The sequence below is a fragment of the Alexandromys fortis genome, unplaced genomic scaffold, assembly GCF_014885135.2.
Source record: "Alexandromys fortis isolate MF-2015 unplaced genomic scaffold, M_Fortis_MF-2015_v1.1 scaffold_149, whole genome shotgun sequence".
NCBI lineage: Eukaryota > Metazoa > Chordata > Mammalia > Rodentia > Cricetidae > Alexandromys > Alexandromys fortis.
In genome coordinates, this window is record NW_026068025.1 from 2,965,908 (window position 1) to 2,979,723 (window position 13,816).

General features: G+C 39.6%; 1 protein-coding gene across 1 annotated transcript in view; it reads right to left on the bottom strand.

Annotated features, from left to right (window-relative positions):
- Positions 1-13,816, bottom strand: part of Akap10 (A-kinase anchoring protein 10) — a 63,226-nt gene that overhangs the window by 3,032 nt on the left and 46,378 nt on the right. The window contains exons 11-13 of the mRNA XM_050163608.1: positions 12,625-12,703; positions 5,753-5,805; positions 5,119-5,214 (exon numbers count right to left, since the gene is read on the bottom strand). Of these exons, the coding sequence (XP_050019565.1) occupies positions 5,119-5,214; positions 5,753-5,805; positions 12,625-12,703 (228 nt within the window). The remainder of the gene's footprint in view (positions 1-5,118; positions 5,215-5,752; positions 5,806-12,624; positions 12,704-13,816) is intronic.

A 13,816-nucleotide genomic window follows, 5' to 3' on the forward strand; every position in this document is an offset into this window, starting at 1 on the left:
CCCCCCTCACACACACACACACATTTATCATAAAGATGAAAATCACATGGGAATAAAATAAGAACACACAATGCTCAAATAAAGATCCTCAATTTTTTAAACATCTAGTTCCAAAATGATTTCTAAACATTTCCTTATTTTCCAACATCTGATCATCAACGTAATGATGGAGAATCACAAAATAACCATCTTGTACTTCTTTATACAACTTTACCTTTACTTTCCTTTTTGCTTTGAGAGGGCTCTTTCTTTTTTGGGTTAGTAGCCTGGCAAGGGAGGCATTGACTGACATAGTCCTCCACCAATTGATTTATGAAAATTTTGAATTTTTAGTGTCCCAGGAGTTCTTTTAATTCTCTTTGGCCTAAATGTGTCCCCCTGTGTACTTGGTAGATAAGGGACTTGACTGTTTAAGGTTTGACAAAAATGATCATCTTTATAGTTGTGGAATATTATTTTAACTGGGCAAAGATGTATTAATTTGTTTATGCTGTAGAACATTAGTCTGTGTAAAGGTGTGTTACTTTTGTTTATCTGTGGAATATTTCTTTAACTGTGTAAAGGTGTGTTACTTTTGTTTCTGCTGTAGAACATTAGTCTAACTGTGTAAAGGTGTGTTACTTTTGTTTCTGCTGTAGAACATTAGTCTAACTGTGTACAGGTGTGTTACTTTTGTTTATCTGTGGAATATTTCTTTAACTGTGTAAAGGTGTGTTACTTTTGTTTATCTGTGGAATATTTCTTTAACTGTGTAAAGGTGTGTTACTTTTGTTTATGCTGCATTAGTTTAATTATGTAAAGATGCATTGCATGTTTTACCTTACCGGGCTAAGGCACCTGACTGGTCTAATAAAGAGCTGAATGGCCACAGCTAGGCAGAGAAAGGACAGGTGGGGCCAGCAGGCAGAGAGGATAGGAGGAGAAATCCAGGCTCAGGAGGAGGGGAAGGAGGAGGAGAGAATGAGGGAGGTGCCCAGGGCATGAAGCCAGGCATCTTTGCCAGACACAAGAAACAGTCAAAATAAGATATACAGAAAAAAAAAAAAAGTAAAAAGCCCCAAGACAAAAGGTAGATAAACAGGTTAATTTAAGTTAAAAGAGCCAGCCAGAAACAAGCCTACGCTAGGCAGAGCATTCAAACTAATAGTGTGTCATGATTTGGGAGCTGGTTGGTAGCCTAAAAGAAAAAGCCTGGTACACTTACACAGAAAAGAGGCTGTACTCTACGAGTGTATGAACCAGTGTTGACAGAAGGACAGCTAACAACAGGCGGGGCAAGGTCAATGCTGGACCTATATCAAGTACTTGAATGGGGAGGCTCTTTAATAAATATATATATTTATGTCAGAAAACAGACGTAGGTTTCACTCATTTACAATAATGAAATCTGTTTTATGACTGAGGATATGGCATATCCTGGCAGATGATTCCTGTGCACATAAAAACTGTATATGGTGGGGCTGGGGAGATGGCTCGGGGTAAAGTGCTTGGAGAAGCACGAGGACCAAGGTTCAGATCCCAGCACCCAGGGAAGCCGTGCACAGTGGCATGCGAAGGAAAGGCAGAGGCAGGAGGATCGCTGGGGCTTGCAGAACAGCTAGTGCAGAAGAATCCAGGGTCAGTGAGACAGCCTGTCTCAAAAGATAAGGTGGAGAATAATTGGGGAAGACGCCTGATGTCAAACTATGACCTCTACATGCAAACCAATAAACATGTGAACACATAAACACACACAAAATAAATTTTAAAATTTTAAGAAAAAAAATCATCCAAAAAGTGACAACATTTTTTTAATTAAAAAAAAAGTCTAGTCGGGTTGTCTGTCTTGTTTTATCTTTTAGAGGATTATGCGGCTAGGCATCCTTTGAACTCCCTATAGAGTATAGGCTGGTTTTAAATTTATGATCCTTCACCTTCAGGCTCCTGAGAGCCAAGTTCTACCACCACAACTGGCTTGAAAAAAACTCCTTAAATTGATTTTAATTATTTTGTCAGAGGAAATGAACGCTCTCACGTTTTATTTGGCTTGAAGAAGAAAAAAAAAGAAATCCCTTTATTTAACTTCCTCACCAAAAGCCACCTTCACTGTTTGACTTCTACTTAGACATCTTCTGGCCTGCTTAACATTTGACGAAATGATTGCTGTTCTTACCTGTACGTAATAACATCTTTAGCATAGCCAGGCGGTGGTGGCACAAGCCTTTAATCCCAGCACTCGGGAGGCAGAGGCAGGAGGATCTCTGTGAGTTCGAGGCCAGCCTGGTCTACAAAGAGCTAGTTCCAGGACAGGCTCCAAAGCCACAAAGAAACCCTGTCTCAGGAGAGAGAGAGAGACAGAGAGACAGAGAGACAGAGAGACAGAGAGACAGAGAGAGAGAGAGAGAGAGAGAGAGAGAGAGAGAGAGAGAGAGAGAGAGAGACAGAGAGACAGAGAGAGAGAGAGAGAGAGAGAGAGAGAGAGAGAGAGAGAGAGAGAGAGAAACAAACCAAAAGCCAAAAAAACATCTGCAGCTATTCTAAGCCACTAGAGCCAGAGAGGCCAGGCAGTGGTGGCACACACCTTTATCCCAGCACTCAGGAGACAGAGGGATCTCTGTGAGTTCAAGGCCAGCCTGGGCTACACAAGAGAAACAGAGCTCACACAAAGGTGACCCCAGCACTTAGGATCCCACGCCTTTAATCTCAGCACTGGGGAGGTGGAAACAGGAATGCTATGGCTGGGCAGAGAGAGGAATATAAGGCTCGGGAGGAGACAGGGGTTCAGATACAGTTGAGGTTTTGTAGTGATAGGATCGCCTCTTTGATGTGAGCATTGGTAGAGGTAAGAACTCACCAAGTCTAGTAGCTGACTGCTCTGCTTCTCTGATCTCTCAGCTTTCACCCCCTAATATCTGACTGGGTTTTTATTATTAAGACCAATTAGAATTTTTGCTAAATCTGTATACACAGATTTAGTTTTCATCAAATTTTGAAAAATTTTAATCATTAGTTATATTTTTTTCTGTATCCCAACTTGTGCCTCAAATGTTTGTTAGCTGGCATACATTGTTTAATAGCATTTGTTTTACTCAATTTTTAAAAAATATTTCCAGTTTTTTTCTGTTTGTCTTCATGTAGGAGTCAATGTTTTCTTGTGGTTCCTAAATGGCAACTGATTTCATTCAATGTCATTTTCCACCTCTAATTTTTATTTCAGGAACTTTGGTTTTTAAATCCTGTCTTCTATTACTCCCCACTATACTGTTTGCCTTGACATTCCTCTTAAATTTTGTTCATTATTATTTTTTTACATTTTGCTTATTTTTTAATTAATTAAAAAAACCCTATCTTTTCTCATTTTACATGCCAAATCCAGTTTCCACTTCCTCCCCTCCTCCCATTCCCTCCAGCTTCCCTCTCATCCAACCCCAAACCCATTCTTCAGAAAAGGCTTCCCATGATCATTATGATCATTATTATTTTCAATATTATTATTCAATATTATTTTGTGTGTGTGCAGGCATGATGTGTATGGGTAGGTGCACATGCTACAATGGGCTGTGATGGTCAGGGCAATTTTGTCAGTCAATTCTCTCTTTCTACCTTTATGCTACGTTCCTTTAAAGAGGGTTAACTTTTTTTTTTTTTGTTTGTTTGTTTGTTTTTTGAGACAGGGTTTCCCCGAGTAACAGTCCTAGCTGTCCTGGAACTAGCTGGCCTTGGAACTCACAGGGATTCACCTGCCTCTGCTGGGATTAAAGGCGTGCGCGCGCCACCTTCGCCTGGCAACTTTTGTTTTGGCGTACAATTGTGTGTAGTCTGATCCTTCCAAACTGCTTTTAAACTTTGTTGACATATATTAGGCTTCACTTAACTCCAACAGTAAGACATAACTCCCAATGCTCAGTATTCTTTGTTTATTACTGTGGCCAGAAGAAACACCAACTATTCCTGGCCCCATCTTTTGGATATCAGCCAACATCTAACTTTTGGGGGTTTGTTCCCTAGAGATAAGTACTTATTTATTTATTTATTTATTTATTATACAACATTCTGCCTCCATGTATGCCTGCATGCCAGAAGAGGGCACCAGATCTCATTACAGATGGTTTTGAGCCACCATGTGGTGGCTGGGAATTGAACTCAGGACCTTTGGAAGAGCAGTCAGTGCTCTTTAACCTCTGAGCCATCTCTCTAGCCCCGAGATAAGCATTTTCATGTACATCCATGAAGACTGGTATCTGGTCAATGACTTGAGGGCCTTCCCAAGTATCTCTATAGCTCTTTTTTTTTCTGGACAGCATCTTCTTTTCTGATGCCCCGTTTCATAACTGCTATAAATAACCACATCAAGCTTTTCCTCTCTAAATGTTCCTTTTCATTTTTAAGTTCATCAAATCTGGCTCTGTTAAGACTTGCCTTCTCTACTTGAGAAGCCAACTGCCAACAGTGGGCTAGGGATTCACTTCAGTTCTACTGCTTTTGAAGATCATATACTGTCCACTATCTGGAAATATATTTTGTTTAGTTCATCAGTCTTGCAGTTCCTTATGATGAAAGGTAATTCCTATAGCAGCTAATGCTTCGGAGGCAGATACAGAAGTATCCTAATATCATATATATGTATATATGCATATGTGTTATGAGTGCAGGTATCTGAGGAGATCCGCAGGCATCATACTTGGTGTCACAGGTGGTTGTGGATTTGGGGAACCAAATTCAGGACCCACCCAAGCAAGAGCAGTATATACTTTTAAGCACAGAGTCCTAATTCTAGCTCCTCTTTTTAAAAGTATTAAACAATCAAAATATGTGCCTGTGTGTGTTTGTTTATTTATTTACTTTACAAAAGCCAGGCCAGGGGCAGAGAAACAGTTCACTTGGTAGAGTGCTTCTGTAATATTCGCAAAGCCCAAGGGTTGCTCCCAGTACCATACAAACCAGTTTTGATGGCACAGCCTATAATTCTAGCAGTTGGTATGCAGAAGTGGGAAGATCAGAAGTTCTAGGTGGACATCAGTCAGAAGACTTTGAGCCTAGCCTGGGCTACATTAAGACCCTGTCTCAAACAAACAAACAACAACAACAACAACAAACCCCAGCAACGAAAGGCTAAGTCAGAATGCAAGTCACCCTTACCTTCGTAGATTTCTCCAACGGTTGATCACAGTGTGCCTGCTGCATAACGTCACTCACTATCATTTTTGCAATCTTCCAAGCTAGTTCCTCTTGAGCCTGAAAGAAGTTATTCACATTGTTGATAAAGACCCTTCATTAGGAGAATCAAGATACATCTATCAGTCTTCCATTTGGGTAAAGTACCTTCCCTATATAATCAAAGAATCTGGGCACCGCTGGTGTGATATATTAACATGTACCTCACGGTCTTACAGAGTCAGCTACTGAGTAGCCAACATCGTGATTACTTTCTATGTTTGAGGTCAAAATAGAACACTTTTCTTCGTCCACTCTAATCTCTCAATGTACTTAACTATTCCACACGATTCCTGCTAAAACTACAACTGAAACTGCCGAAGAAAACATCTCCACTTTTGTCTTTACATTAGTGATCTGGTGGCGGTGTCAGTGATCACAGTCTCTGAAGATGCTTTTACTGTTACCACTGGGCAATTATTAAATGCTAAGTGGAGCCTTCCTTGTTACAACCAGAATAAGAGGGCACTGACGTGTCATCTGTGTAACAAGGAACCACAGGAAGAGACATGCAGCCTTCCTCAGACAAGGGTAGGTTCCCTGCTTCTGTAAGACTCACCTCATCAGTATTTCCTTGCACCCACTTCTTCATAGCTTGTGAGAACATGAATCCTGGTGAGCAAAGCCAAAATGAATATGGATTTTAATGTAATTTTACGTTACAAATGATTTTGGAGATGTCTCTTAGACATGGATATTCTTTCCTAGTTTCCTATTAAAAGCATTAATAAAAACAGTCATATCATTTCTATAACACAATGTTTACAATAACGTGAAAATCGTGACTTAAAATGCTTCTAAATAGCTGTTTCAGGATTCTGAATTTTTCTTCTACTCCTCTCAGCAGATGAAGGTGGTTAATGTTAGACTTGTAGCTATCACTGAAAACAAATCCTTAAACAATATAATGGTTTGGTATAAGAATCTATCAACACATCAGGAGACTGATGGATGAATTTGTTTTTCTCTTCAGTTTGAAATATTCCTTCAAATTTCTCTGTGTAGTCCTGGAACTCACTCTGTAGACCAGGCTGGCTTTGAATCCACAGATCTGCCTGTCTCTGCCTCCTAAGTGTTAGATTGAAGGCGGGCAACAACAGGCAAGAACAGTATTTTTTTTCTCTAAAACACACACACCTTCAAGACATTATATATTTATTGGGGGTTAGTGGGAGCTGGTGGGAATTCCTAACTGTAGAACTCAGACGACAACTTAGAAGAATAGGTTCTTTCCTTTCACCATGGGTGTCCTAGGAACTGAATTAAGGCTGTCAAATTTGGCCACAAATGCCTCTACTCCCTGAGTCATCTCACTAGCCACAGATTAATTCTTCAGGTAAGATCCTAATTAATTCAGTAGCTAAAATGAGCCTAGAAATACCATTCAAGAAAAATACAAAATCCAGATATTTTTCCTTCAATAATTTTTATTATTGAAGGTTTTCCAGGAAGAAAGAAAGAAAGAAAGAAAGAAAGAAAGAAAGAAAGAAAGAAAGAAAGAAAGAAAATTGCCTGGCAGTGGAGGCACATGCCTTTAATCTCAGCAATCAGAGACAGAGGCAGGTGGAGCTCTGTCAATTTAAGGCTGGCCTGGTCTATATAGTAAGTTCCAAGACGGTCAGAATTACATAATAAAGACACTGTCTCAAAAAACAAAACAACAACAAAAAAATTTACTTATTTGTTGCTATGTGTCTGTGCACGTGGGTGTAGGATCCCATGGAAGCTAGAGCACTGGATCCCCTGGAGCTGGAGTTATAGGTGGTTTTGGGCCACCTTATGTGGATCCTAGAAACTAGATTCCAGTCTCCTGAAAGAGCAACAAGCATTCTTACCCACCAGGTATCCCTCCAGCCCTCCGTTTGAGGTGTTAAATACTAATCTGATCATCAGTTATTGCAAAGCAGAGTCAATAAAGTGCTAGCACTAAAATCTCACCCAGCTGCTGAATTATGTGCTCACTACTGCACTGCTCTCCTGCAACTGCCTGACTTCCAACCTTCAGGCTGGACTCTTCCTTCTAATTCCTGCTAACACCTATCTCACTTCAAATTCCCTTCTTAGTACCACTCCTACAGACTGACAGTCTTCTTGAGATCTCTCTCTCTTCAGCACAATTTCTTTCAAATTTTACTACTGGAAAAATACTTCTGGCCAGCAGTTAGCTCTGAAACCATGTACCAGAGTCCAGAGTTCAGTTTGGGAGAAGGGCTCTCCCAAAGACAGGGACAAGGAGGGGTGCCACTGAAGGGACACAAGCTCACATATTTTTGAATTCCTTGCTATTAAGATTTATGATTTTTATGTTTGTTTTTTGAGACACACAGTTTCTTTGGTGTAACCCTGGCTGTCCAGGAACTCACTCTAGACCAGACTAGCCTCAAACTCAGATATCAACCTGCTTCTGCCTCCAGAGTACTGGAATTAAAGGAGTGTACCACTACCACCCAGTTGTTGTTTTAAGACAGGGTTTCTCTGTGTAGCCCTGGCTGTTCCAGAACTTGATCTATAGATCAGAATGGCTTCAAACTCAGAGATCTGCCTGCTTCTGTCTCCCATGGAGTTGAAATTATGCATGGTTGTAAGTCACTTGCCCTTGAGTGCTGAGAAGTGAACTTGAGTTCCCTCGCAAGAAAGAAAGTTTTCTTAACTATTGAACCATCTACCCAGTCCCTTGCTATTTTTTGAAATATAACTTACTCTGTTTGTCCTGAAATAAAAGTTCTCATATTTTCAGAAACATCTAAGATATTCACAAGCATTTTTAATTAAAATATATACTTATTATTATTACTGGGGGAGAGGGGCAAGAATGGGCTATGACCCAAATGTGGAAATCAGAACAATTCTGTGGAGCTGGCATAGGTTCTGGGGACTGAACTCGGGTTGCCAGGCTGGCATGGCAAGCATCTTTACCCACTGAGCCATCCTGCCAGCATCCGGATCTTTCTTAAAACTTAAATCTTTATCTTTGTGCTCTCTTACCAGGATTTCAAAAGTCAAATCAGAGTTATAGTTCAGTAAAGGACAAAAATTCAGTCAGTTGTCCTTAGCAAGGCAGGACAACTCAAAACTCTTGTCAAAGGATAATCTGAGTCAAACCCCTGGAGTTGCTATGTGTGATGACAGTGTTAACTGTCGATCCTGACACAATCTCAAATTCCTTGGGAAGACCTGCCCACTGCGGGCGACACCATTCTCTGGTTCGAGTTTTGGAGTCTGAACCAGAGATGAGGTACAGGAACTGAGCGCCCGCATGCATTTACCATTCTCTGCTCCAGCTGTGGATCTGATGTGACCAGCTGCTTCGAGCTCCTCCTGCCTCCTCCTGTTCCCTGCCATGATGGAGTGTACCCTTGACTGTGAGACAGTATAAGCCCTTTCTCCCTTTAGTTGCCTTTGCTAGACTATTTCATTACAGTTGAACAGTTTAATCTAAGCCACAAACCTCTTGAGGCCCCAGTTTCTTCATTTGTGGATCATCTAAGATCTACACTAGCTTGAAAACTCTAGTAAGTTCTCACTGTTTAGGGCCAGAGCAGTATCTTTTGAGTATCTGCAGACCACACAGTTACGTATGCATAGATAAGAAAACTAGTCAGGTGGGGGTGGCACTTGCCTTTAATCACAACTCAGCAGGAAGAGGCAGGCCGGATCTCTGTGAGTTCAACACCAGTCTGGCCTACAAAGCGAGTTCCAGGACAGTTTCACAGAGAAACTCCGTCTTGAAAAAACAAAAAAACTAACAAAACTTACATGTCTATGCAAAAGGCAACCAAATTTAAAAATGACTTTGTTCTGAAATATAGCTCATAGTTTTATCACTCACATAATCACATAATGAAATTTAAAAATTAATTTATCAACAAATGTTGATTATTATCTGGTAGGCACAATTTTAGAAACAGAATACATTGCCAAATAAAGATACACCATCCCTGAGTTCACAGTGCTAATGCTGCAATTACGCAAGAGGAAAGCTATACAACAGTATGCTGGTGGCTCCTGTGGGCAGGCAGTCTGAGAAAGAATACCGAAATGAGGAACAAAGCACTGCACACAGACCACAGCAGGGCAGCAACCACAGAAGTTCCTCTGAAGGAAGACACTTTAGAACTGCAAGGCATAGCTCAATTTTAGAGCTGGGCTTGTGAGAGAGCAACACCACAGCGACCAGAAGGGGCATCCTAGGTTCCAGCGAGGAGAGATTTTATCCAGGTAGGAAGGAAGACGGTGGATGACAAGCATGACAAAGCAGTGACGTCTGGACCTGACACTGACCATGATGCATTCTCTAGTTCAGTCCTTAATTCTTGTTTCACAGTAGAGGATTAGGGGGAAATGAAAAGTAAAACCTCACTCCCCTTTATTTTGTATGCTAAACAGCTATTAAATGTTCTGTAGCTCTTTTTAGGTGGTATTTTAATATATAACTTCAATATTAGGCGGGGGTCTCAATTTTTTGCCTCAAACTCACAGCCTCCCAAGTGCTTGAATTAAAGGAGTGTGCCACACACCACCAGGAAGAATCTTTGAACAATACTACAGACAAATATTTTCTGACAAAACGTATAATTTCCAGTTTATAAGAAATGGCAAGAAAAGTAAACTGAGTAACATAATTAGAAAAATCTAAAAGGCAGATAATGCTGGAATTAACCCGATATGTTTAACAGGTCAGAAGTTTAAGAAAGGAACCAAGCCAGAGAAAAACTGACAGACCACACCCTTTTATTTATAGCTATGACATTTGGCATAGTGCTTGGCACTCAGGATGGCTGAAGTATTTTCTGAATGTAACAATCAATCTCTATGCTCCTGGATCACCAAAACCCATGTGATTTAAAGAGCCATCTTGACAACCAAAGGACACAGCAGTGTCTACAGACATGCTTAATCAAACAGTATAAACTACTAGCCTTGATTTCATGGAATGTCTTATTAAGAGTCTCGAAAAACAAAAAAAACAAAAACAACAAAAAAAGAGTTGAAGTAACAGGCTGGAGAGTTAAGAGGTTAAGAGCACTTGCTGCTTTTGCAGAGGACCCAAGTTCAGTTCCTAGCATCATATGGTAGCTCACAATCATCTGTAACCCCAGTCTCAAAAGATCCAAGCCCCTCTTCTGCCCACCATGGGCATCAGGCATGCACATAAAACTTGCAGGCAAAAAAAAAAAAAAAAAAAAGACTCATATACATAAAATAAACCTTAAATTAAAACAAACAAAACCCGATAATCATCTTAATGGAAGGAATTGCTGGCAGAAATGTAATCCTGTTGCCTATTCCTCTAATAGAACATAAACCAAACCGCTTTTCTACTCTGAGCCTAGCTCATGAGCACCATTCCTGACTTAGACACTGACTAAAAGCCTCTTTACTTCCCTAAACTGCTGTGTTCAGCACAAATGGCTGCCAAAACACTTCCTTCAACAAGTCCCGTCACATCACCTCTCTGATCCAATGGACCACGAGCCCTCTAATCTCCGCAGTGCTCCTTACTACCATCTACTCTGGACACACTGGTCTTGGCTCTTGCTCATTTGCTGTGTTTCAATGCAGTCCTCTACTCCCTCCAGATACTGCTAGACCCATACCCCTCTCTTCCTGGAACCTTGGGCCACCTTGAGCCTAGGCTAACCTTTCTGGATATTACCTTTCAAATGCTACTTCCCACTTCTCTGACAATCCGTTATCCTGCCTTTTACACTCATACCTAAGTATTTAACAGATGCATGTGACGTTTATCTGTCTACTGTCTCCTCCACTGTCATATGAGTTGTAGAGAAAACAGCACTTGTTTTCTCCTAGGCACAGTAGACACTTAATGTTTTTTAGAATGAATGGCATGATTGAATGGCATGAATGAATGAGATTGAATAATTAGGATGAACAGAAACAGAGAACTCAAAAGTCATTTGCTGGCTATGGGCGCAGCTTAGTAGAACACTGATTAGCATGTACCAGCACTAAAAAAAATGTTTCACATTTTCTTTACTCTCTACACTCTTCACCCAAACATCTTAGACAGCTCTGATGAAACAGGAAATAAATCAATTATATAGGTAAATAAAGTCATCTAGAAAGCAAGCTCTCTTTGTTCTATATTACTTCAATAACTTTTGCATTTTTCCTTAAAAAAGTAGATCATTCATGAAAATAGTAGTGAAATTCTTTATCAAAATATAATTGTATTAAGGCTCAGGGAGTAAAGCACTTGTGCAAGAGTGAGAAACTGGGTTCGATCACCAGCACCCGGGTGAAAACCAGGTGTGGTAGTGTGTGCATGCATTCCTATGCAGAGGAGGAGGTGGAGATACTCATACTCACACATCTAAACATCACATACACCCTACATTAAGAATGCACATATATATTTGTATTTAAAAACAGATAAAGCACAAAAGAAAACAGTGCTATGAACCCAAAAGAATAACAACAGCTCCTATTTTAAATATATAAAGCAGGGCATTTTCTTTTGCAAAGTTAGTATCTGACAAGTTCTAGATGTCATCTGAATGGATCCACATTTGTTTCCAAAAATTTGTTGGGTGAACCAATGATTTGAAACTGGAATCAGTAACAAAGAATGCATTTTTATTTAAAAAAAAAAAAAAAAAGAACAGTTAGGTGTGCGTGTATCGTGTATGCCTTTAATCTCAGTACTCAGGAGACAGAAGAAGACAGATGTATGTGAAATCCAGGCCAGCTAGGACTATTCAGTGAGACTCTGTTGCAAAAAAAAAAAAAAAAAAAAAAAAGGAAGACAGAAAGAAAAAAGAAGAGCTAAGGAGACGGTTCAGTGGGCAAAGTGCTTAAGTGCTTGCTGTGTTCAGATAAAGATGGGAGCAGACAGGAGCTCAGGGTCTCAGTCTGCAGTCACGCTGAGCACAGGTTCGCTCAGCCTTGGTAGAGGTAAGAACTCTCCAGTGGTTGACTGCTTTGCTTTCCTCATCTTCAGTTTGAACCCCAATATCCGTCTGTCGGTTTTTATTCATGCAACACTAAAGCTTAAGTCTTGACCAAGTCATTCTTCTACCGACTGTTATATAAAGGATTTGGATTTCAACTTATTATTTTCCTTCATATTTCATAATAATTTTCCGTAACTGAGGAAATTTAATAAACTAAAGGGTAACAGGATAAGACACAAGGCCAACATAGACTGGATGTATATCTTTAAATAAAAAGGGAAAACAATGTATCCCTTCCTGCTGCACCTTCTGTAGTAGCAAAGTCAAGTTCAATAACTTTTTACTCAAAAGAAGAGATTTTGTAGAGGTATTTACACAAAGTTCCCATACACAGAGAGTTAAAAAAAAAATCTGGTAGTTAAAAATCACTTTAAACCTTAAATAATCCTTCACTTACATATTTAGTGTCTAATGTGAGCAAAAGCTTACTATAAGAATAAAAACTACTACATACAACCTTTAGATTTCTTTACGTCAGGCTCAGGCTCAGATTCCCGGATGAACTGCCCCAAGTCACTGACTCTTCCAAAGGACATCTTCCTAAACAGGATGAGAAGAAGAATGTAATTTCTAAAATTCAAAACCAAGTTTAAGTAGCTCATCTATAGTTCAATAGCTGGAAATACAATTCATAGCAATTTATTTGAAACAGAACCTCTTTTCACAGAGACATTCTCTAATTCAATGGAATTCCTTTTAAAACCCCCAAAAGGTTTATGAAACCTAACAGCAGGTAATCCAAGTTCTGAATTTCATACAGAGAACAGACAAAAGACTAGCCAAGACAATTTTGCAAAAGAAGAAACCAAAAAAAGTCTGACTTGCTTTACATGATCAAAACATATGACAACTTTAGGATGAAACTGTAGTTCTGTAGTGTACAGGGCATGCTAGCTCAGTACAGAAGACAACAAAACTAAGACAACCAACCAAAACTCTCCCCTAAACTCATGAATGAAATCACCAAAAACAGGACAGCGTGTAGTATCAATTACACAAAAATGTCCAACAGTGTGACAGTGACTGCCTGGGCAGGAAGGGAAGAAAATCATGCCTTACGAGTGATTAAAGGGGACACTAAACTTACGTGAACTTACTGCCAACAACCTCTTTTGTAAAACTTTATTTGCATTGGTATTTTGCCTGTAGGTGGATGTCTGTCTGTATGAGTGTGTCGGATCTTGGAGTTACAGACAGTTTTTATGTGGGTGCTGGGAACCGAATTCGGGTCCTTTGGAAGAGTATTCAGTGCACTTAACTGCTGAGCCACCTCTTTAGCTCAAGCTCATTCTTTTAATTAAAAAACAAACCTATTTGTCACTACAAGTTAAGAGAAGAGAAGTGAAGCATGTGTTCTAGTATCTATGTATTATTTTACTCTGGGAAGGGGGTCTTATTTTACAGACATTCTTTCTAGGAGTTTTTATATTATATGGCATGTATGTGTGTCAGCATACCAACACACACAAATTTATTTGCCTTGAAAAAAACTTCATAGGTGATAAAACAATAAAACTAAAACAATGAAATCTTTAACGATGAAAGTGAAAAAAAATCATCAATTCTTTTCTGATGAATTTAGTATTTTAATATATATATGTAAATGAAACATTTTGTAACTAACTGGTGGTAGTCTTTTTTTTTTTTTT